Source organism: Danio rerio, chromosome 18 (assembly GCF_052040795.2).
Source record: "Danio rerio strain M-AB ecotype USA chromosome 18, GRCz13ab, whole genome shotgun sequence".
Taxonomy (NCBI): domain Eukaryota; kingdom Metazoa; phylum Chordata; class Actinopteri; order Cypriniformes; family Danionidae; genus Danio; species Danio rerio.
In genome coordinates this window covers 4,695,001-4,719,090 of record NC_141038.1, presented here as the reverse complement: position 1 = coordinate 4,719,090, position 24,090 = coordinate 4,695,001, and the positions used below count along the sequence as shown (strand labels likewise).

General features: G+C 32.2%; 1 protein-coding gene across 17 annotated transcripts in view; it reads left to right on the top strand.

The window, feature by feature from the left end:
- The window catches only part of arhgef17 (Rho guanine nucleotide exchange factor (GEF) 17), a 163,110-nt gene that overhangs the window by 110,270 nt on the left and 28,750 nt on the right, over window positions 1-24,090 (top strand). For all 17 annotated transcript variants that reach the window (XR_015514061.1, XR_015514062.1, XR_015514059.1 and 14 more), the window contains 6 exon segments: window positions 6,701-6,778; window positions 12,859-13,041; window positions 18,576-18,692; window positions 21,241-21,333; window positions 22,485-22,661; window positions 24,029-24,079. Coding sequence is in view for 4 of the 17 variants with exons in the window: in NM_001443251.1 (NP_001430180.1) it covers window positions 6,701-6,778; window positions 12,859-13,041; window positions 18,576-18,692; window positions 21,241-21,333; window positions 22,485-22,661; window positions 24,029-24,079 (699 nt within the window). In the remaining 13 variants the exon portion in view is untranslated.

Genomic DNA, 24,090 nt, shown 5'->3' with positions numbered 1-24,090 from the left:
TATTATCGGAATTGTTTTATAATAATTATTATTGAATTTATTTAGGGTGACGAAGTAGTAGGTAGTGCTGTCGCCTCACAGCAAGAAGGTCGCTGGTTCGAACCTTGCTCGGCTCGGCTCAGTTGGCGTTTCTGTGTGGAGTTTGCATGGTCTCCCTGTCCACAGGTACAGGTGAATTGGGTAGGCTAAATTGTCCGTAGTGTATGAGTGTGTGTGGATGTTTCCCAGAGATGGGTTGCGGCTGGAAGGGCATCCGCTGCATAAAAACGTGCTGGATGAGTCGGCGGTTCATTCCACTGTGGCGACCCCGGATTAGTAAATGGACTAAGCTGACAAGAATATGAATGAATGAACTCTGATATCCTACACATATCATTAATATAATGTATAAACAGGATTGGACCTAAAACTGATCCTTGTGGCATGCCACATTTTACATTTAGAAAATGACAGTGCATGAGCTAAATGCATAAAGTCAATGTAATAATGATATTTCTTGCATTATTACATTGAGATTATTTTATTTTTATTTTATTTTTTTGATCTTGTAATGATCATACTAAATTCCAGGAAATCTAAATGTAATTATATAGCACATTTCATACACAATGGTAATTCAAGGATCTTTTGTCATTACTTCGTCAACACACACACAGGTCAGGATGTGCTGCCCGAGCCTCTGCCTGAACTCAGGCCTAAAAATAAACTGGCAATAAAACGTTTTAAACTGCATTTGGAGAGAACTGCTCTCTGGAGGCTCATCGAGGGGGCAGAATAAGTCCGGCAGCTCCATCCGCATGTGTGGCAGCAGTGAAACACGTCCCGCCACAGCACTTCTGCAATACCCCGAGGAAAGCACAGTCTGACATGAAGACACATGCAGACTCTGTGAATTCAGGAAAGGTTAAGATGGTTAAAAATAGCAGTGCTTTGTCTGAAAATACACCTTCATGTCATGTGTTTGGCTAACAGAATTATTTACATTGCACCGACTTAATACATTTAGCCTATGCAGTCTCTGGGATCGATCCTATGACCTTGACATTGCAAATGTTGCACTTTACTAAGTAAATTTAATAAGCAAATTTATTTCATGTTTTAAATCATTTTATCGAAACAGACACTATTATATTACTGTATTATATTGCACCTCTCTGCAATATAGATACTGCATATACTTTCAATATACGTATCATGTGTGGTGCTTTGATTGGTCTCAGGTGAAAGTAACTGGTGTCCTGCTGAGAAACCGCTTTAAACTGGATCAGCAGTGTGTTTAGAGCAGCAGGTCAGCAGGTTTATTTAGTGCTGTTGTAGAGCTGTGGTCACTTCAGTCTATCAAACCTGCTGCTGATCCAATTGATTGATATGAGAATAAGTCTGACATACAGTACAAGAACACACAGCTTTATTTCTTTCTTGTTTATTGTCATCTGTCACTTTTGTTTGAATCTTTGCAGTTTTGTTCTTTTGATATTTAAATGTTTTTTTTTCTCTGTTTTTGTTCTTCAACATTCTTTCTTTCTTCGGTGATCTTATTTTCATTCATTCATTCATTTTCTTGTCGGCTTAGTCCCTTTATTAATCTGGGGTCGCCACAGCAGAATGAACTGCCAACTTATCCAGCATACATTTCACACAGCGGATGCCCTTCCAGCTGCAACCCATCTCTAAGAAACATCCATACACACTCATTCACACTCATACACTACAGACAATTTAGCCTACCCAATTCACCTGTACCGCATGTCTTTGGACTGTGGGGGAAACCGGAGCACCCAAAGGAAACCCACGTGAACGCAGGGAGAACATGCAAACTCCACACAGAAACGCCACCTGACCCAGCCAAGGTTCGAACCAGCGACTTTCTTGCTGTGAGGCAACAGCACTACCTACTGCGCCACTGTGTTGCCCATGATATTTTTTTGTCTTCACTTTTTTATCCTTCATTGTTTGGTTCTTTGTATATTTATTTATTTTTTCATTGATTTTTTTTTCTTTCAATATTTTTCTTTCTTTCTTTTTCTTCTCTTACTTTCGTTTGGTTCTGTTTTATTTATTTTTAAATATTTTTTTTCTCTGTTTGAATTTTTTCTTATTTGATCTTTTGTCATTTATTTATTTTCGTTCCTTCCTTCAATATTTTTCTTTTATTCTTTCGTCAGTTCTTTTATTTTCCTTCAATATCTCTTTATTTCATTCTTTCCATCTTTTTTTCATTAATCGTTGGTGATTTTTCCCTTTTCTCCTTTGATCCTTCACTGCTTTCTTGTCTTTTGATATTTCATCATTCCCTTCTTGTCTTTGATTTGTATGTATATATATTATATTCTGTCATCTTTCATCATTCCATTCTTTTGTTAGTTTTTTTTCTATCTTAATATTTTCTTTTATCTCCTCATCTTTCTTTCTTTTTTCTTTCAATTTTTTTAATTTTTGCTCTAAGTACATTCAAGTCCCATATTAGCACTGCTGTAAATAATGATGTACTTGTAAAAAATATTATTTTAGAAGTTTAATGATTTGTCTTCAGTGTCCCACAATTCTGATTTGATCAAGAAACACTATATATATATATGTATGTATGTATGTATGTATGTATGTATGTATGTATGTATGTGTATATATATATATATATATATATATATATATATATATATATATATATATATATATATATATATATATATATATATATATATATATATATATATATATATATCAACACTCAACAGTTCTGTCTGGTTCTCGAATCTGATTGGCTGATAGCCATGCAATATTCTGTAATAACAGCACTCATACAGCCTCTTCCCCCTTCTGTATTACTCCATCCACAGAGTCATAGCAGATCAATAAACTCACTACAGTTTGACAAAAATTGCGGCAATTGGATAACATAATGCACTTTTGAGGCTTTTTTAGGCGAGAATGTAGTTGTTTAGATTGCAGCTATGCAGTTTATTTATAAGGACAGAGCCTATTTAAAATACTTATAATTTCGGAGATACTGTGTGTCAGCGGCCACAAATCTCTGTAGACTGATGGCATTTCATGCTGTTCAGCCGTATAATCTTAAAATGTCAGCAAAATCACAGGCTTTGTCTTTAGACATTATGCTAGACAATCATTCAAACACTAGCTCTAAAGTGACGTTGGTAAAGTAGCACCCGTTTCTGTTGTTCCGACGTCAGCTGCAGATGTGAATAAACGGCAGAAGAAAGTAGTTCCTTTCACAGTTCCTGGATTCTTAGACTCTCCGTGTTTGATTTTGTTTTTTATATGCTCGATTATGCCGTCAAACTGTTGTGTAAACACAATATCAAACTTTTAGCAGTGCATATACTGATATTAGTGTATAAAATGTTACTCTGCTTTATACCTGTTTATTTTTGTGCACTGTTTAAGGCATTCCTATGATCAAAAGAAAGGCATTTATTTGAAATAGAATCTTTTGAGAGATGAGTTTACTGTCAATTTTGATCAATTTTAATTCTATTTGTTCTCTCTTGCATGTTTTTTATTCTTTCGAGATGACTCTATGAACTTATTTGAAACAGTTTTACATCATCAGTGTTGTTCTGTAATGCCCTCAGTGTGGGATGAGACTGATATTCCTTCAGAAAGAAACTCTTCTGAAACCCTGCAAGTGTTTCTGTAAACAGACGAGGCCTCAGTTCTCACGAAGCCGTTTAAAAGTGACGTTTGCATGAACGTCCTTCAGCCATGAGATGGTGCAGTATACGTGACTTTGGGTGGCAAACGCTGGACGTGACTTCCGTTTCCCATTACATTCACATCTGTGTGGCTTTGAGCTGGGCATTTCACTGGATACTGCATATAACATATTTAACCGTGAAAGACACACACCACATCTGGCCCATTATCAGCGCTTTTCTTCAAATGTCTCGCTCAGATGTGTTTGTGCGGTCAGTCAGGGCTGAATCGAAGCGGTTAGAAAAGGTTATCATCTCTCTGGCGGAAACACACACATATTTGGCTCAGTGGCTGACATAAACTAGTAAACAGGAAACTCTTATTTTGATTAGAGACTCATTATAATTGTGCGGGTGTGTGTGTTGCTTTTGGTGCAAGGGTGTAGTAGGAGGTTTGTTAGTGGTTGCTAGTGCTTTTCTAATAAATTATTAAACAGCAAACTCTAAAAGACATTAAAAGAGATTCATTATAAAATGTGTGTGATGATGATGATGATGATAATGTTGTGTGTTTTACTAGCAATGGAAATGCCATACAGCTGATCTTGACTGCTGTGAAATGATTAAATGTATTTTTATATTCAGTAAATATCTGAAACAAGATTCTAGTTTTGTGAATTGTTGCCTGGGACATTTTAAGTAGTTTCTAAAGTGTTCTGTTTGTGTTTTATTTACATTGAAATGTGGTTGTTGGGTATTCTGAGGTGTTGCTAGGGTGTTTCAATGGTTTTTTTGGGTCCTCTGTGTAGCTGCTAGGGCAGTGGTTCTCAAACTTTGGTACGAGTACCACTAGTGGTACGCGGGCTTCCTTCTAGTGGTACGCAGAGGAATGAAATATGTCATGTACATGCTACATATATTTCAAAATTGATCAAAAATGATGTATATAATATGCCATACATGACATATAGCCTATATTTCTGAGGTAGTCTGCCATGTTTTTTTTAACTGTGCAGAGTTGTATCTGCTTTACTGGGCCTACTACGCTACTGTATTTCAATACTGCTCATTTTAGTGGTACTTGGAGAGACAATTTTTTTCAGAGGTGGTACTTGATGAAAACAATTTGAGAACCACTATGCTAGGGTGTTTCAATGGTTGCTAATTTACTCTGGGTGATTATTTGGTGATTGCTAGGGTGTTTTATTAAAATAGTAACCAGGAAACGGTTGATTGGAGCCTCACTATTCTATGTATGTATGCATTACTATAGAAACCAAAGTGCCTTAAAGAGCCCCTATTTTCCATAAAAAAGTGTCATATTTTGGTTTGAAGGGTCTCCAACAGCATTTATTTTTACCTAATTATCCTAACAACTCCCATATGAATCGTTTAGTGATTCATTAGTTCCCAAACCCCTCTTTAGCGCGAAGCTAATATGCGGGGATTGGTCTGTTGATAGCCTGTTGCAAGTGGTCGACAGCGTTTAGCACGAGACAGAGTAAAATGCCCACCACGACTTATCAACATTGTTGAAGTAGTCAGAGTGCAGGGGGCATGTGAGCCCAATGCAGGAGTGCAATAAAGCAGTGCAGTTAAACACCAGCATATTGCTCTATTCTTAACTATAACACACGTTCAGTAATAATCCACACAGTGGAAAAAGCTGAACTAAATACGTAAACAAAGTAGCACGCATCGCATTTTCAACGTGGCATTAGACACGAAATGAGAATACAAGCGGTTACATGTAACAAAACATAATTAAATACATAATTTTCAAGCTAGACAAAACAAGGAGGTGACCATTTTAATTGCACGTACTTACACTGTGAAATGGAGGAAGAAACTGATCCATGAACTGTGTACTGTAAAGTTCTTGTCAAGCTCTGTCAAAGTCTCATACATCAATAGTCTTTTCTGATCTTTCCTTTAACAAACAGCTGATGAATCCCCCGATGGAAGCATGTAAATTGCTAAAGCACTTGTCAGAAAAATGACAGGAGCACAGCACAAGGCTGGGGCTATAATGCTTAGGTATTTTTGCAAAAATAAACTTCAACCACTGACTCTTCAAAGTTTCATCTTTGGGAAGGGACAGTGCCTAATTTGTAAATTGCGAGGTCCTGGAACAGATCGGGGTAACGGATCTAGCATGTTACCCGAGGATGGAGAGGTGTCGCGTGCGAAAGTGGAGAGCGGGGGGTTGTCGCGGAGGAAAGTTAAGATGATCGCGGAAGAAAGTGAAAGTGAACTGCGGACGGGAAAGGAGGGCGGTTGAAGAGAGGGATCGGTAAAATGAGGTGCCGGATCAGATTTCAGAGGATCCAGATCCGACGTGTTCTGACACAAATTAAGCCATGGGTAGGGAAATAACACTAGCTTTCCTTCACACTTCAGAGCACAGCGTCATCACGACATGATTCAACCAGGATCTGCTACAGTGTTTGTCTTCCTCTTTTTCTTTCTTCAGTGTTTGTGGGCGGGGCCGGGAGTTCAATTTTTTGCACGCACAACAAATGGGCAGGGCTTGAGTTCCATATCTACGTCACACCGACGCAGCAAAAGTTTCATCCACAGAGTCGACTTTTACAGATGAATCGATAGTTTTATACATGGTGCACTTTCAGATTTAAGCCTGGATGTTTCACTTCACTTAGAGCTGTGTTTTTGAAAGTCATTTTCAAAAACCCATAATAGGGGCTCTTTAATAGTTGCCAGGTAAATTCTAATAGGGTCTAAAAGTGTTCTGGGTATGTTTTATTATATTGTAGTGTGATTAGCAGTGCTCAAGTAAGACTTTTTCACTATTTGACCAATGAAAACAAAGGTACAATGGATTAGGTAAATGTGAAAGTTGACCTTATGATAGCAGAAAGTCCTCTGGACATCACTATTCTGCCTAAATCATTCATTTCTTATCTTCCATTGATTTAATAATTCTGAAGTTTTGTGTTTATTGCATCATCAGGATTGTATGTTTCGTATATTTATCATAGATGATGTTTTGCAGCAAGTTTAATCGATCATTTATTGTCTTTCTACAGGATATGAGAAGACATGTGATGATGAATCTGCTGGACGCTGAACAGTCTTACGTGGAGTCTCTGCGCACACTCATTCAGGTATGAAAGGCATATTTATATACAGTTGAAGTCAGAATTATTAGCCCCCCCCCCCCCCCCGAATTATTGTAAAGGAGAGAAAATTTCTTCAACACATTTCTAATCATTATAATTTAGTAACTCATCTCTAATAACTGATTTATTTTACCTTTGCCATGATGACAGTAAATAATGTTTGACTAGATATTTTTCAAGACACTTCTATTCAGCTTAAAGTGACATTTAAAGGTTTAACTAGGTTAATTAGGTTAACTAGGCAGGCTAGGGTAATTAGGCAAGTTGTTGTATAATGATGGTTTGTTCTGTAGACTATCGAAAAAATATAGCTTAAAGGGGCTAATAATTCTGACCTAAAAATGGCTTTAAAAAAATCAAAAACTGCTTTTATTCTTGCCGAAATAAAACAAATAAGATTTAAGGAAGAAGAAAAAATATTATCAGACATACTGTGAAAATTTCCTTGCTCTGTTAAACATCATTTAGGAAATATAAAAAAAATAAATAAATAAAATTCTGACTTCAGCTGTAGCTGTGCAAATAAATGACTGACCTTATATAATGACTGATTTCAGCTCTGAGAACATCTTCGACTGAAGCTTTTATCATTTTGATATCACTGCAAATCTCCAAGTGCTTCAAGAACATTAATCATAAAAAACAATATAGGCAATTTGTGTTTGATGAAAACACCCGCAGATGATTTGCACAATAGGAGAACTGAATGACAGAAGCATGATGTTACTGTAAGCGTGACAGCGGAAGCCTCAAACTGCGTTTAATAAGCCAAACAGAGAAACAAATCATCTTTTCCAGTCTCTCCTGACTCATAACCGCCTGTGCCCATGGCTGCCATGGCAACAAGGTGAGCGGGTGACCAGCGCTGCTCCAAAACCACAACAATACTGAGTGCTTCTGAATAAAAACATATATATTTATATATAGTGTAAAAACGAAAAATTATCATCATACTTCCCCACTTGATGGATTACATAAAGAATTGTAAAAAAAAAAAAAATTGTAGTTTGATTTAAAAAAAAATTAAATATGCAAATGAAGCATTGTTTAGTTTAATATGCACTAATTTGCATACATTTCTAAGACAAAAGCCTGAATATTTTGACTACTTCATGTTCAAAATTCATGTTTGTTTGTTTATTTTTAAGTAATTTATTAATTATATTATTTATTTAGTTTATTAATTTAAATTATTTGTTAAATTAATTAGTTTAATTAATTCATTCATATTATTTAAATAATTTAACTTATTTATATAATGTATTTATTTATCCATTTTATATTTCATATTCATTTTGAGGAATCTTCTTTTATTTGTCAGAAAGACAGAAATATATTTAGAAAAAATATTTTTTTATTTTCATTTGCATTTATTTATTTAGTAAATTTTGTAGTACGGTTTAAAGTCTTATGTTTAAATATGCTAATGAAGCATTGTTTAGTTAAATATGTAGTAATTTGCATACAATTCTAGGACAAAAAGCCTCACTATTTTGACAACTTTTTGTTTAAAATTCATGTTTGTTTGTTTGTTTATTTTTTAATGAACTAATTAATTAATTATTAATTAAATTATATATATTTTTATTTTATTTAACTTATTAATTTTATTTATTTATGTATTTTTGTTTATTTAATTTATTAAATGTATTAAATTTATTTATTTTATTCATGTATTTAATTAATTCATTGTATTTATTTAATGTATTTATTAATTCCATATTTTTTATTTCATATTCATTTTGAAGAATCTTCTTATATGACTTTATTTGTCAGAAAGACAGAAATAAAGAAAATTATTATTATTTTCATTTATATTTGCATTTCTTTATTTAGTATACTTTGTAGTACGATTTAAAGTCTTATGTTTTAAATATGCAAATGAGGCATTGTTTAGTTAAATATGCAATAATTTGCACACATTTCTAAAAACAAAAGCCTAAATATTTTGACAACTTCATGTTCAAAATTCATGTTTGTTTGTTTATTTTTTAATTAATTAATCAATTATTAAATAAATTATTTTTATTTATTTATTTATTTTCATTAATTTAATTAATTTATTTAATTACTTTAATTTATTATTTTAATACATTTATTTAATTAATTTATTTAATTAATTTATTTTATTTGTTTAATGTATTTATTTAATTAATTTATTTAATGTATTTATTTATTTATTTCATATTTCCTATTCATTTCGAGGAATCTTCTTATATGACTTCATATACTGTCAGAAAGAGAAATAAAGAAAGTTATTATTATTTCATTTCCATTTGCGTTTATTTATTTAGCATTTTTTTGTTGCACGACTTCAAGTATTATGTTTAAATATGGCGCAGTGAACGCAGTAGGTAGTGCTGTCGCCTCACAGAAAGAAGGTCGCTGGTTCGAGCCTCGACCTGGTCAGTTGGCATTTCTGTGTGGAGTTTGCATGTTCCCCCCTGCGTTCACGTGGGTTTCCACCAGGTGCGGTACAGGTGAATTAGGTATGCTAAATTGTCCGTAGTGTATGAGTGTGAATGGGTGTGTATGGGCATCCGCTGCGTAAAACGTGTGCTGGATAAGTTGGCGGTTCATTCCACTGTGGTGACTCTTGATTAATAAAGGGACTAAGCCGAAAAGAAAATGAATGAATGAATTAATTATTTATTTAATTTATGTAATGTATTAAATTATTTAATTTATTTAATGTATTTATTCATTCATTTCATATTCATTTTGAAGAATTTTCTTATATGACTTCATTTGTCAGAAAGATTATTATTAGAGAAAATATTAAAGAAAATTATTATTATTTTAATTTCCATTAGAATGAAAAGTACCAAAAAAAAAAAAAAAGCCCAAAATCTGTAAATTAACAGGTGAAAAATGTTTTGTCTGGAGTGTCTGGTCTTAAAGGCAGTGTTTTACATCAGCACTGGTAAATGGCGTGAGAGCAGGGGTTTATGGGTATATCAGCGTGAAGGTGTGGATGTGCAGATCTGAAGAAGGTGTTGGAGATCTACATGAAGGATGGATGAAAGACGAGAGTGTTCATCATGTTTTCAAGCACGTATGAAGATCATTGGCCAGATGTGCTCTAGTCAAAACAGCATAAAATGAACCAGCCTGTGACCTGAGACAGACACAGTTGATTTTGTGTGTTGATTTTGGACTTGTACTGCAATATTAACAGGCTTTTTTAAACCAATATCAGCGCAGTATCATGAGAATAACATGATATATGAATATGATTATTTGGTTTTATGATAATTGGTTTTGTGTTTTAGTTGTTGGTGTGTATTTATATAGTTTATTATGCATCATTGTACCATGGTAAGATCACAATATTTTACTTTAATTGATGTTGCATTTGTTATTTTTTGTAATATAAGTCGACTTTAGATGTAAATTGGCCATATTTACATTAATAATAAAACGTCTATTTTTATATGACATTTTTTTTTATGGTTTTCAAAAATAAAAGTCAGAAAAAAAATTGCATTTAAAAGTATTCAAATGTTTATTATTGAAATCATTTTAACATGTTTAGAATTAGAAAAAAAATTACATTTAAAATATTATTAATATTAATAAATGTTCTTATACGTACTAATGTGCAATCTTATGTAATTTTATAGAGGTCGAATGATTTGTAAGTGGGATCTGGTGTCATTTATAGATAAATAAATAGCATTTTGATACTTTTTTGTTGTGAAGAAACTTTTGTTTGGCCTCAGTAAAGATTTATTAAGAATAATAAATGTTCTTATACCGACTAATATGCAATTTTATCTGATTTTATACAGTAGACGTGAAATCATTTGTTAAGATTTAGATTATTAAGATTAATAGATGTTCTTAAACCTACTAATACTTAATTTTATAGAAGTTAAATTAATTATCATTGACATCTGGTATTATTTATTAATAAGTAACATTCTGATTAGAGCTAAGCGATATTGGAAAAATATGACTATGCAATATTTTTCTGCAATATGTATTGCGATATAAATACAATTTAATCAGATACAGGGCTCTAAACTAAATTTTAAACTGGTTTAACTGGTGTGCTTAACTGGTTTTTACACTGGTGCACCCATTTTTTTTTTAACAGCTTCAGCACAATCCATATAACCACAGTCAAAGAGACTTTTTTGTTGCACTTGAATGGCTGGTCACACCGGTGTGACATCAGATTTTTTTCACCATTGAGAAATTAGGTCGTACTCTAAAAGAAGTTAAATCTGTAAGTGGCATCTGGTGTTATTTACTGATAAATAAATAGCATTTTGATTCTTTTTTAGTTTTTGTTTTGTCAGTAAAGAGCTATTAATATTACTAAAAGTTTTAAACCATACTAATAGGCCATTTATAGAAGGTAAATGAGTTGTAATTGACATTTTAATGCAATTTATTGATTAATAAATAACATTTTCCTTCATTGTTGTTGTTAAGCAGGTGTTGTTTTGTCTCAGTAAAGATTTATTAATACTAATAAATGTTCTTATACATTGTAATTTGCAGTTTTTATGTGATTTTATCAAATTAAAATGAGTTACAATTGACATTTCATGCAATTTATTAATACATAAATAAGATTTTGATACTTTGTTGTTTATAAGTTCATATTTTGTGGAAGAACTAATTTATAATAAGTTTTCTTATACCTACTAATATGCAATTTCATGTGATTTTATAGAAGATAAATATTTTGTAAGTGGCATCTGGGTCATTTACAGATAAATAAATAGCATGTTGATGCTTTTTTGTTGTGAAGAAACTTTTGTTTGGCGTCAGTAAAGACTTATTAATATTAATTTATGTTCTTATACCTACGAATATGCAATATTTTCTGTCATCTGATGTTATTTATTGATAAATAACATTCTGATTAGGGCTCAGCGATATTGGGAAAATATGACATTGGGATATTTTGTGTTTCTGCAATATGTATTGCGAGATGAATTCAATATCACCAGAAACAGGGCTCTAAACTAACTTTTGACACTGGTTGCAATGGCGTGCCTAACTGGTTTTTGCACTGGTGCACTTTTTTTCTTAGGTGCATCAGCACAATCCATATAACCACAGTCACAGAGACTTTATTTTGCGCTTGAATGGCTGGTCACACCGGTGTGACCTCAGATCATTTTTTCAATATTAAGAAATTAGGTTGCACTCTAGAGCCCTGGGATCTAGCTCTATTTAAAAAAGCATTTATTTACACTGATTTGGGAATATTCTGGGTGTGCATCATACATAAAATATAATAATCAGTTTAAAGCATAGATAAATACAGTATAGCAAAGATCAAAAGTGAAATATACATGGCTTACAGTTACAAATGGCACAGTTTTGTGTTCCTGAATGCACAGTCACAGCCTTATAAACATATGCGGATGATAAACTTTCACTCTGTGGTTAAACTCCACAAATATCATGTTGTCAAAATTCTGGCTCTTGCTCAAATATAATCCCGACATATAAACTCAACATTGCATATCCTAGGATGCACACATTGCGATATTGATGCCCTAAATCTGATACTATTTTACTTTTTAGGAAGTATTGTTGTTTTGTCAGTAAATATATTATTAATATTAATAACTGTTCTTATATATACTAATATTCAATTTTATTTGATTTTATATGAAGGTAAATCATTTGTAATGGACATTTGATGTCATTTATTGATTGTTAGGAAAATTATTGTTCAGAAATCCATGTTTTGTGTCAGTAAAGTCGGAGCAGAATGTTTGTTAGCATTTGATGCGACACAGTTTACATCCCAGAGGAAGAGTCAGGCATTTCCTTTAATTACAGTCTGTCCCTAACTACATGCGCACACACGCATTCTCTCATTTACTCATGCATATTCACTGTTATTGCATGCATATTGATTGATATGTATTAATGCATATTCATCTTTATTTTTAGTGCATTCAGTTCTCAGCCTAAGAAAATGTGTGAATGTAAAAATGTGTCAGATGTGCACATTTCAGTGATGCATTTATGGTTTCAGCAATAAATTGCATAAATGCAGGTTTGTTTTAGATCTGTCTTTGTGTTTTTGGGTGCAGGGCTACATGAAGCCGCTGAAGCATCCAGAAAACCCGCCTTTGTGTGACCCGTCACTTGTGGACGAGATGTTTTACCAGATCCCAGAAATCCTGGAGCACCATGAGCAGTTTCTGGAGCAGGTGCTGGACTGTGTTCACCAGTGGCACGACAAGCAGACCATCGGACACGTGCTCATTCAGTCGGTGAGACTCGTATTCCTGTTTCTGTACTGTTTACATTCATGCTGCATTGGAGAAATCAGAGCTGATGGTGAAACAAAGTCATATATGTTTAAGGTTTAAAGTCACAGTGCATATAAATATCACGTCATGTTCTTGCTAAACACCAATTTCACACTAAAAATATTCTTGCTGACTTATTTTTTTTTCTAAAAATATTTAGTTAGACATTGCAAAACTTAAAAAATTGCATATTGCAAATTAATATTTTTATTGTAAATGTAATAAAGACATACAAACATACCAAATAAAAACACACAATAAAAAATACAAATAAAACAGGAATATATTAAACAAATAAATAAATAAGCGCTGGATTGCAACATAAAAATATTAGTTGTCATGCCTTTTTGAGAACAATCAAGACAGAACCAAATAGATTTTTTATTTTATATATATTTTTTATTTTGTTTGTAATTGTTTTTATTGCATTTTATGTTACTTTATATGTAATTTATTTTATTACATTTATAATAAGAATAATAACTAGTTGTAATACATATTATTATAATAGCATAATTGCAAAATATTAATATACTGTTTAAGTACTATTTTTTTTATAATACATTCTATATTACATAGCATTTTTGGTATGTTTTGTGAAACCCCCTGGGTCGCCAACATTGTTATTGGATCCGATCGCAGTGGCCGCCCAAAACACACTTCATAGTCGTTACTAAAAACACAGTAAACAGTACCCAGTTCTCAACGGTGTTATTCAGACACCTCGCCACCCTAACCACCCCCCACCCCACTTTGAGTCGACTCTTTTATAGATGAATCAACAGTTTTAAACACTGTCCACTTTAAGATTTAAGCCTAAGCTGGATCTTTCACTTCACTTCGATCTTTCACACTACATGGAAGGTCATTTTCAAAAAACCCATAATAGCGGCTCTTTTAACCTTAATGTTTGCATTTTGTCACTTAATGGATCAATGATTTTTTCGACGTCACCTCATACTTCAGTTTCTCATCAAATCTTCCAACCAATCAAATGCTCTCTAGTACCTGACCTGCCTAGCCCCCTTCAAAACACAATAGCTTGTTCTGTACGTAACTCAGTTTTGAGCTCAGGGTTGAGATTAGTGTGTTTCCAGCTGATAGTAGTGTGTGAATGTCTCTGGACAGTGATTTGATGGACAGCAGGTGTTTGTTTGGGTTGATGTGGAGGTTTTGGTTATTAGCTGATGTGGAGCCGCAGTGTCTCAACCCTCTGATCTTACATTGTTTGGGTCTGTGCTGACGTGATGCTGGAGCCGCTCTGTCTTACACGCACACACACACACACACACACACACACACATACTTGTATACAGTTGAAGTCAGAATTATTAGACCTCCTGTGGATTTTTTATTATTTTTCACATATCTGCCAAATGATGTTTAACAGAGGAAGGAATACAGTATTACCTATCATTTTTTTTTCTTCCAGAGAAAATGTTATTTGTTTTAGTTTGGCTAGAATAAAAGCGTTATTTTTTATTATTATTTTTTTTAAACGGCACTGACATTCACTGAGCTGTGAGGCCGGTGTCTAGCCGATGAAAGTAAATCCATATGATAGCGGGAATGACGATTTCTTCTTCCTGTTTTACGGTGGTCGTCAACAAAGTTTTTGGTGCCTTACTGCCACCTCTGGGGAAACTTGCTTGATGGAAAGGTGACTGAGGAAGAGGCGTTATTTCCTCTTGACTATACCTCGAGAAGTACATGCTAAGATGCAGTAACTTAATTTTTGATGCTGTGCTCAAAAAATAAAAGTACTTTATTATATATATATATATATATATATATATATATATATATATATATATATATATATATATATATATATATATGGGGTGACGCAGTGGCGTTTCTGTGTGGAGTGTGCATGTTCTCCCTGCGTTCGCATGGGTTTCCTCCGGGTGCTCCGGTTTCTCCCACAGTCCAAAGACATGCGGTACAGGTGAATTGGGTAGGCTAAATTGTCTTTAGTGTATGTGTGTGAATGTGTGTGTGGATATTTCCCAGAGATGGGTTGAGGCTGGAAGGGCATCCGCTGTGTAAAAACATGCTGGATAAGTTGGTGGCTCATTCCACCCCAGATTAATAAAGGGACTTAGCCGAAAAGAAAATGACAGAATAAATGAATGAATGAATGAATGAATGAAAGAAAGTCAGTATTTTTTACAGTGTATTTTTAAGTCTTTATAACTAATGAGGACCAGTAAAATATCTTCACTAGAGTTGTCATAATATTTCACTATAAAAGAGATATTTAATTAGGCCCTAAGAAGGTTGCTAAAACCAGTACACACACACACTAGGTCCTCATCAAATCAGTGTAATTAGAATGAAACTGAGACCGGACTGCATTTGCACTTGCTCCGAGAACTGTTTGAGCAGGCAGTGGATTAAAGCTACTGTAATAATGTTGTAAATAATGTTCAATTTCTTAAATGGACTGATCATTTCGCTTCACTGCCATTATATTCTGCTCAAAATCTCCTTTAATGTTGTACTGAAAAAATAGTCACTTACATCTTGGATGACCTTGAGTAAATAAACAGGAAATGTTATTTTTTTCTGGTGAAATGCACCTTTAAGGGGTTAATGAGGATCTGCTTTGCTGCTGTTTTGAACACTCTGATATGAACTGAAAGGCTCAGTTGGGTGTAGTTTAGTTTTGTAATGATTATGGTTATGTTATGATGTCGGGAAGTGATTTCTCTCAATGGGGACTTCAATATGTTTTTCAATTTTAAGCTTTGAGACATAACAGGAGCAACACAAAAACAAAAACAAACAAACAAAAAAACATTCATTCACTCTTTGCTTATCACAAACCTTTATGAGTTTCTTTCTTCTGTTGAACACAAAAGAAGACATTTTAAATAATGTTGGAAACCTTTAACCATTGACTATGGAAGTCAATGGTTACAGGTTGTCAGCATTCTTCAAAATGTCTTCTTTTGCGTTTAACAGAATAAATGTTTAAAAACACTTGAGGGAGAGTAATCAGCAAGTAAAAGATCATATTTTGGGTGAACTGTCCCTTAAAAAGTCCTGCTATAACTTCTGCAAGAAAGCAGCATTATCCTCTTTTATTAAATAACAGAAAGTCACATGCTGGAGTAAAACATGAAAACCATGGGTCATTCACCTTGTTTCATAAGTTAAAATATTAAATTATTTAATTTGGTTGGTTATATTACATTCATGTGCAGTTTAATGTTAAGAACAACTTAGAGCTAGACTTGAGGAAACCTGTGCACCACGTGGATGTATAAAATCTTTAGTTTCTTTTTCTTTTTGTATAAAGTCTTGGCGTTTTTGATCTTGACCTTTTTTCTAGGATATTTCAGTTAGTTACTTGATTTGTCTTTTTCTATTTTTAGTAATTGTAGTACTCCAAATGACTTCAGCTAGTTGCCTGTTTTATTTTATTTTAGTATCAGTAATTTATTACTTGAGCTTATTTGATTATTATTATTGCTATTTTGTAGTCTAGTAAGTTGTGTGTGTATTTACTTCTTATTGTTTTACTGTTTTTAATACTGTAACTGTAACTTAGTTTACTTTATTTCATTTATAATTTCAGTAATTTTTGTTTTGTTGTGTTGTATTCATAGTTTTGGTAATTGTAGTGCTTGTGTTTGCTTCAGTTAGTTGCCAAGTTTATCTTATTTATATTTTGACTTTTGAGTACTTCAGCGTTTTATTTCAGCTTTTTGCCTGTTTTATTTTGTATTATGACCAATAAAAAGCTTTTTCAACTAATTTCAACTAGCTTTTTATTATATTTAGTTTTAGTAGTTTAATTACTATCACTTTTATGTTTATTATTTTATTTATTCATAGTTTTAGTAGTTTTAGATTACAGCTTTGTTAAATTTATTTATAGGATAAGTACTAATTATTAGAATACATGTTCATTGTTTTTTATTTCATATGATCTAGTTACTTTGAGGGTTTCAGATTAAGTTCAGATAGTTTCATTATTTTTTAAGTATTATTTTTAATTTAATTTTATTCATTCATTCATTCATTTATTCATTTATTTATTTATTTATTTATTTATTTATTTATTTATTTATTTATTTCTATCAGCTCCATCATCCACATACTGTATAAAGCCAAAGAGCTTAGAATGACCAAGAGGCGACACCCTAGTGTAATTTCAGAAACAGCCACTAGAGGGAGGGGCGGCCATTTTGGAATGAAAACTCCAATAGAACAACAGCATATTATAAGTCTGTAAAACAAACTATTAAAAGTGCTGATGATTGTGATAATAAATGTTGTATTGTTGTCATTTAGGTTGTATCTCAGCTTTAATACGCTTTTTAAATGAATAAATAAATAACAAAGCAGCTGCTAGCCATCGCGACAGTAATGAGATCCAATCTAGGGGCGATCACTTTCACTCCAAAATGGCCTAATCCAGGGCTGTTGCTGGGCGCTGCTGCTGCAATGGAACGTTCTATTGAGTGTCGCCTCTTGGTCATTCTAAGCTCTTTGTTGACGCTGAGAAGCATTTTTAATGGTATTTTATTACATGGTGGTCTGGAATACCCGCTTCTGATTGGTCAATCATAAAATGATTCCCAGTTAATACAGGCTTATCCGGGAACTTCAAGTCACTGCAACCGTCAGAGAATGCCGTTAAAAGTGCATCCACATTCATATGCGTCTGCTTGTCTGTCAGTGTCACGCTGCATTTTTTGACAGTTTTGGACTTGTTTCTGACTGTTTGGCGCCGTCTTGTGAATGAATAATACTTAGTTTATGCTTTATTCAGCCATTTTCGTTTCTGTCAGCTTTGCGTTTTTGTCCGTTTGGCGCCATCTTGTGACTGAGTAATGCGCAGGTTAGCATTGTGCAACGCAATACTCCATCAACTGTTTGCGTTTCTGTTAGCTTGCTTTGCTTTAATTATAGCATTAATGAACTATTACGGCTCAGAACTATGTTTTGTGTGTAATGTTTAGGTTTTGTTGCAAGTAGCCATGTAATAAGCTGGATAAAGTATATCCAGGATGGTTGTTTTCTCAGAATAAAGTCCTTCAGTCTGATACAACAATGCTGTCAGGCTTTATTCTGCAATAACAACCTCCTGGATGTACTTTATCCCTAATATAACATATTTCAAAACTCTCTGAGGACAATATTCTACCTCAAACATTTCTATTCGACTGAGGTATGTTGGTTTTATATTCCAACATTCAAACTTTCTCAATTATAGCCTATAATTTCAGAAAAGCATTTCTAAATAGGGAAATCGTATTAGATGACTTTTAAAATACAGCATTGTTTAGTTAATTAAATTAAACAGTGTTAATGTTGTTTAGAAGTCCTACTTTATGCTGTTTCAGACTTTCAATGTGCAAGTCACAAGTTTTAAAAATGAACTAATATGCGAATACAAAACAGCATTACCTCAATTTCTATCCGTGATCTTTAGGCTAAGTTGAATACTCTTGACTGATGTTATCTCCTCTTTTTTTCCTCAGTTTTCCAAAGAGACTCTGGCTAATATTTATTCTGCATACATCGACAATTTCATGAACGCCAAAGACGCTGTGAGAATCGCCAAGGAGGCCAAACCTGCTTTCCTCAAGTTTCTGGAGGTACAGTACAGTTTTTTTCTGCCTAAAACAGAAACCATGGAGAGCCGGATTAAAACATCACATTGCCAAACTTACACTCTCAGAAATAAAGGAACATGAGCTGTCACTGGGGTGGTACCTTTTCAAAAGGTACACATTTGTACTTAAATGGTCCATTTTGGTATCTCAAAAGTATATATTACTACCTAAAAAAATTAAGAGGAACACTTTTATACTTTTTAGGTACTATTATATACCAGTTAATTTGTACTTTTGAAAAGGTACCACCCGAGTGACAGATCACGTACCTTTATTTCTGAGAGTGTAATGGATTTTGTCTTGCAAATAAATAATGCTGAAGAGGTTCATCTTCTATCTTTATGTTGGAATTTTTCGTCTTTAGTTGGAGATGGCGAGACATATGAGGTGTAACTGTGTTATTTTAGAGGTATAGTTAATATTAGTATGTATTCATATTTTGTAAAACGCTTTTATTTTTATAAATAGCCTTCATCATCTTGTATTTTGATGTTTTTTATTTATATAATTTCTTTATTAGTTGTACTCTTAATAAGTTTTGTATTTTAAAGGTACAAAATGGTGAATAGTAAAAAAAAGCTTCCTTATTTAAGCCAGCTGGCTGTTTTATTTGAAGTCTTATTAGCTTTACTCAATTATTTTAGTGTTTCACTATATATCAGATTTTATTGTATCATTTGTTGTTTGTTGTGTTTTTTAATTTTTATTAGTTTTGGTTTAATTTTTCATATTAATGCTAATATTATAATTAGTTTTACTTTTGATTTATTTTAGTCTTTTAGTGTTAATTAGTTGTTAAGTATAATTTAATATTTAAAAAACTGTTTGCTTTATATATATATATATTTGTATTAGTAATTCCAGTACTTAAAATTATTTTAGTTATTTGCTGTTTTTATCGTATTTATTTTCTTAAATATAATATGGTTTTAGTTATGTATTTGTGTCATTTTTAAAAGTTATTTTAATATTTTAATAGTTTTTTTTAATTGCTTTTCTTTAATGTTTTTTTATTTAGCTCCCAAAGTAAAATGACTAACTTTAGTTTTGTACATTTTCCATTAAATCAGTGTATTTTCTTTTATTTCTGCACCATATGAAATACTTTTATTTATTTGGGTTTTGAAATTGCATTAATTAGAAAAAAAAAAGGTTGTTTAATTGCTTTATTTGTTGCTTTATTCTTCGAAAGACCCACCTCTCAGTGATAAAGGTCCCAAATTTGTCCCGTACACAAGCTCATTATGTTCTATTTTGATAATAAATTGTGAAAATAACCCATCAAAGAAGCCTTTAACACACAGGTGTCAATCTCAGTTCCAAAAGGGCCGCAGCTCTGCACAGTTTAGTTCCAACCCTAATTAAACACACCTGATCAAACTAATTGAGTCCTTCAGGCTTGTTTAAAACCTACAGGTAAGTGTGTTGGAGCAGGGTTGGAACTAAACTGTGCAGGGCTTCGGCCCTTTTGGAACTGAGTTTGACACCCCTGCTTTAAGACCAAGCGGAAGCCTGTGTTCTTCTGTTGCTTTGGCATGATTGAGGAGAGTTGAATGTGCTGACCAGTGTGTTTATCTTATAAATGACAATAGGCTAGTTTTTAATTTAAAATTTGAGCAGATTTTTCTTTTTTTTTCTAATGATATACGATGTAATAAATTTGTATTTGAAAAATAGTGTTTTTAATAAGTATTTTATTTTTCTTTTAAATAATTAGGAAATGTTTTTGGTACATCAAAAAGTGTGGTTATGATGACCATCTGACATTCTGATCCTGCAAAAAATAGTGCTTAAAATGTCACTAAAGTGCAGTATTTAAAATCATTCATTCATTCATTTTCTTCTCGGCTTAGTCCCTTTATTAATCCAGGGTCGCCACAGCGGAATGAACCGCCAACTTATCCAGCAAGTTTTTACGCAGCGGATGCCCTTCCTGCCGCAACCCATCTCTGGGAAACATCCACACACACACACACACACGCTCATACACTATGGACAATTTAGCCTACCCAATTCACCTGTACCGCATGTGTTTGGACTGTGGGGGAAACCAGAGCACCTGGAGAAAACCCACGCGAAGGCAGGGAGAACATGCAAACTCCACACAGAAACGCCAACTGAGCCGAGGTTTGACCCAGCGACCTTCTTGCTGTGAGACGACAGCACTACCTACTGCACCACTGGCTCGCCCGTATTTAAACCCAGTATTTAAAAAGGTCCAGGTTTTTTTTTGTTTTTGTTTAGCTGCCAAACCAGTGATTGTAATTTTTTGTTATTTTATTAAGTTTTTCAGATAATTTATTTTATTTTATTTTTATTTCAATAAACAAAATATTTTTTTCACAGTAGCAACTTCTCATTTATCTGCTTTTAATGTTTGTGCTGAATCATAAAAGGTTTGAGAAATGAATGCGCTGATTTCTGCCCTCTAGTGGTGAAAACTCAAACTGATCTGAGCTCTCCAGTACAGGGCTGTTATGAACTGTTGTGTTTTGTTAATTGTCTGTAATTGTTTGTCTTTCCTCTTCAGCAAAGCATGCGTGAGAACAGAGAGAAACAAGCTCTGGGTGACCTGATGATAAAGCCGGTTCAGAGAATCCCTCGATACGAGCTGCTGGTCAAGGTGACTCTCACATTATTTCTTAAACTTTTGTATCTTCATGTCTTGATTTTGAAGCAAGGCAGAATAATAAATTCAAATAAAGACATTGAGCTGGCGAATTATTATTATTATTATGATCATTATTATTATAAATAATTAATAAAATAAACAATAAATAATACAGTAAGATATAATAATAAATGTATAATAATAATAATAATAATAAATGTATGATAATAATAATTATAATACTAAATGTATAACAATATTATTAGTAATAATAATAATGATAATAGTAATTATAATAAATGTATAATAATAATAATAACAATAAATGTATGCTCATAATAATAATAATGATAATAATAATAATAATAATAATAATAATAATAATAATAATGATAATAATAATAATAATAATAATAATAATAATAAATGTATGATAATAATAATAAATGTTTATTAATAATAATAATAATAATAATAATAAATGTATAATAGTAAATGTATAATAATAATAATATTAATAATAATAAATGTATGATAATAATAATTATAATACTAAATGTATAACAATAATATTAGTAATAATAATAAATGTATAATAATAATAATAATAAATGTATGCTCATAATAATAATAATGATAATAATAATAATACTAATAATAATAACAATAATAAATGTATGATAATAATAATAATAATAATAATAATAAATGTTTATTAATAATAATAATGATAATAATAATGATAATAATGATAATAATAATAATAATAATAAATGTATAATAATAATAAATGTATGCTTATAATAATAATGATAATAATAATATTAATAATAATAAATGTATAAAACTAAATGTAAAATAATAATAATTATGAATGTGTAATAATAATAATAATAATAATTATATATATATATATATATATATATATATATATATATATATATATATATATATATATATATATACATATGTATATATATATAATAAATGTATAATAATAAAAATAATAATAATAATAATAAATTTGTTGTAATAATCATGTTGTATTTTATTATTTGCTTAACATTTTTAAACATCATATTTAGTGGTAGTTTTTGGTCTTTATATACGGATTTAACAAATTTTGCCAGATGTCCACCTGATGTTGTGTTTGTGTTTGTCAGGATCTGCTGAAACACACTCCTGAGGATCATCCAGATTACCTGTTTCTGTTGGATGCTCAGAAGAACATCAAGCGTTTGGCGGAGCGGATCAACAAGGGCAGACGCAGTGCAGAGGAGCTGGAGAGAGAAACACGCGTCATGCAGGAGATCGAGGCGCACATCGAGGGTGTAGAACATGTAGGACACACACAAACTCACACAGAGGGTTCATTAGGCCACACATACAACTGAAGTCAGTTATTCACTCTCCTGATTTCCCAAATGATGTTTAACAGCATGGTATTTTTCACATTATTTCCTTTAATATTTTTTTCTTCTGTTAAAAGTCTTATTTATTTTATTTTGGATTTATAAGGTCAATATTATTAGCCTCCATAATCAATATTTTGTTTTTAATCGTCTACAGATCAAACCATCGTTATGCAATGCCTAATTACCCCAACATGCCTAATTAACCTAGTTAAGCCTTTAAATGTCACTTTAAGCTGTATAGAAGTGTCTTGAAAAATATCTAGTCAAATATTATTTACTGTCATCATGGCAAAGATAAAATAAATCAGTTATTAGAAATAAGTTATTTAAACTATTGTTTAGAAATGTGTTGAAAAAATCTCTCTGTTAAACCGAAATTGGGGATAAAAATATATACAGAGGGCTAATAATTTAGGAGACTTCAACTATACGCACACGTATAGTTCATCAGGCCATACACACACACAGACACAGCATTATGTGCACTATTTATTTCAAGCTTTAGTCATTTTAGTGTTTGGTTTCAGATTTTTATGCATTTTCTTATTATTATTTGAAATTTCTTTTAATATTTATTTTATTCAGTGTTTTAAATGTTTTATAGTTTAATAAAAAAATATGAAAATAGATATTTTTTCATATAAAAAAATGTATTTCTAGATATCAGGACCCACACTACTTAATTTATTGTCAACGAAGTGTTTTTTATGTAATTTCTTTTATTATTTAAAATTTCGGTTATTATTCTTTTAAATTCAGTTTAATATTTTTATTATTCAGGATAAATTATTAGTGTAAATTATTTTATATTTTAATAATATTAGAATATTTATAATCAGAAGGATTATTAGTAGTAGTCGTATTTCATGATGGATGGATGGATAGATAGATAAATAGACAGACGGACGGATGGACAGACAGACCGACAGATCGATAGATAGATCGATAGATAGATAGATAGACAGACAGACCGACCGACCGACCGACAGACAGACAGATAGACAGATAGATAGATTGATCTATTGATCGATTAGACAGATGGATGGATGGATGGATGGATGGATGGATGGATGAATGGATGGATGAATGGATGGATGGATAGACGGATAGATGATAGACAGACAGACAAAGTTTGACATTTAAATAAACATGCTTGATCCACAATTTGATTACTGAACAAGTTACCAGCTCACCTTTTTTGTATACAATTTTGTGTGTGACTAAATATGTACATTTAACTAGTGTGACGGCTACTTTGTCCTCATAATGTTTTTTTTTTTTTTCTTTATCAGATCCTAAACCCACAGAGAAAGTTCCTGAGACAAGAGATGGTGGTGGAAGCGGTAAATAAATC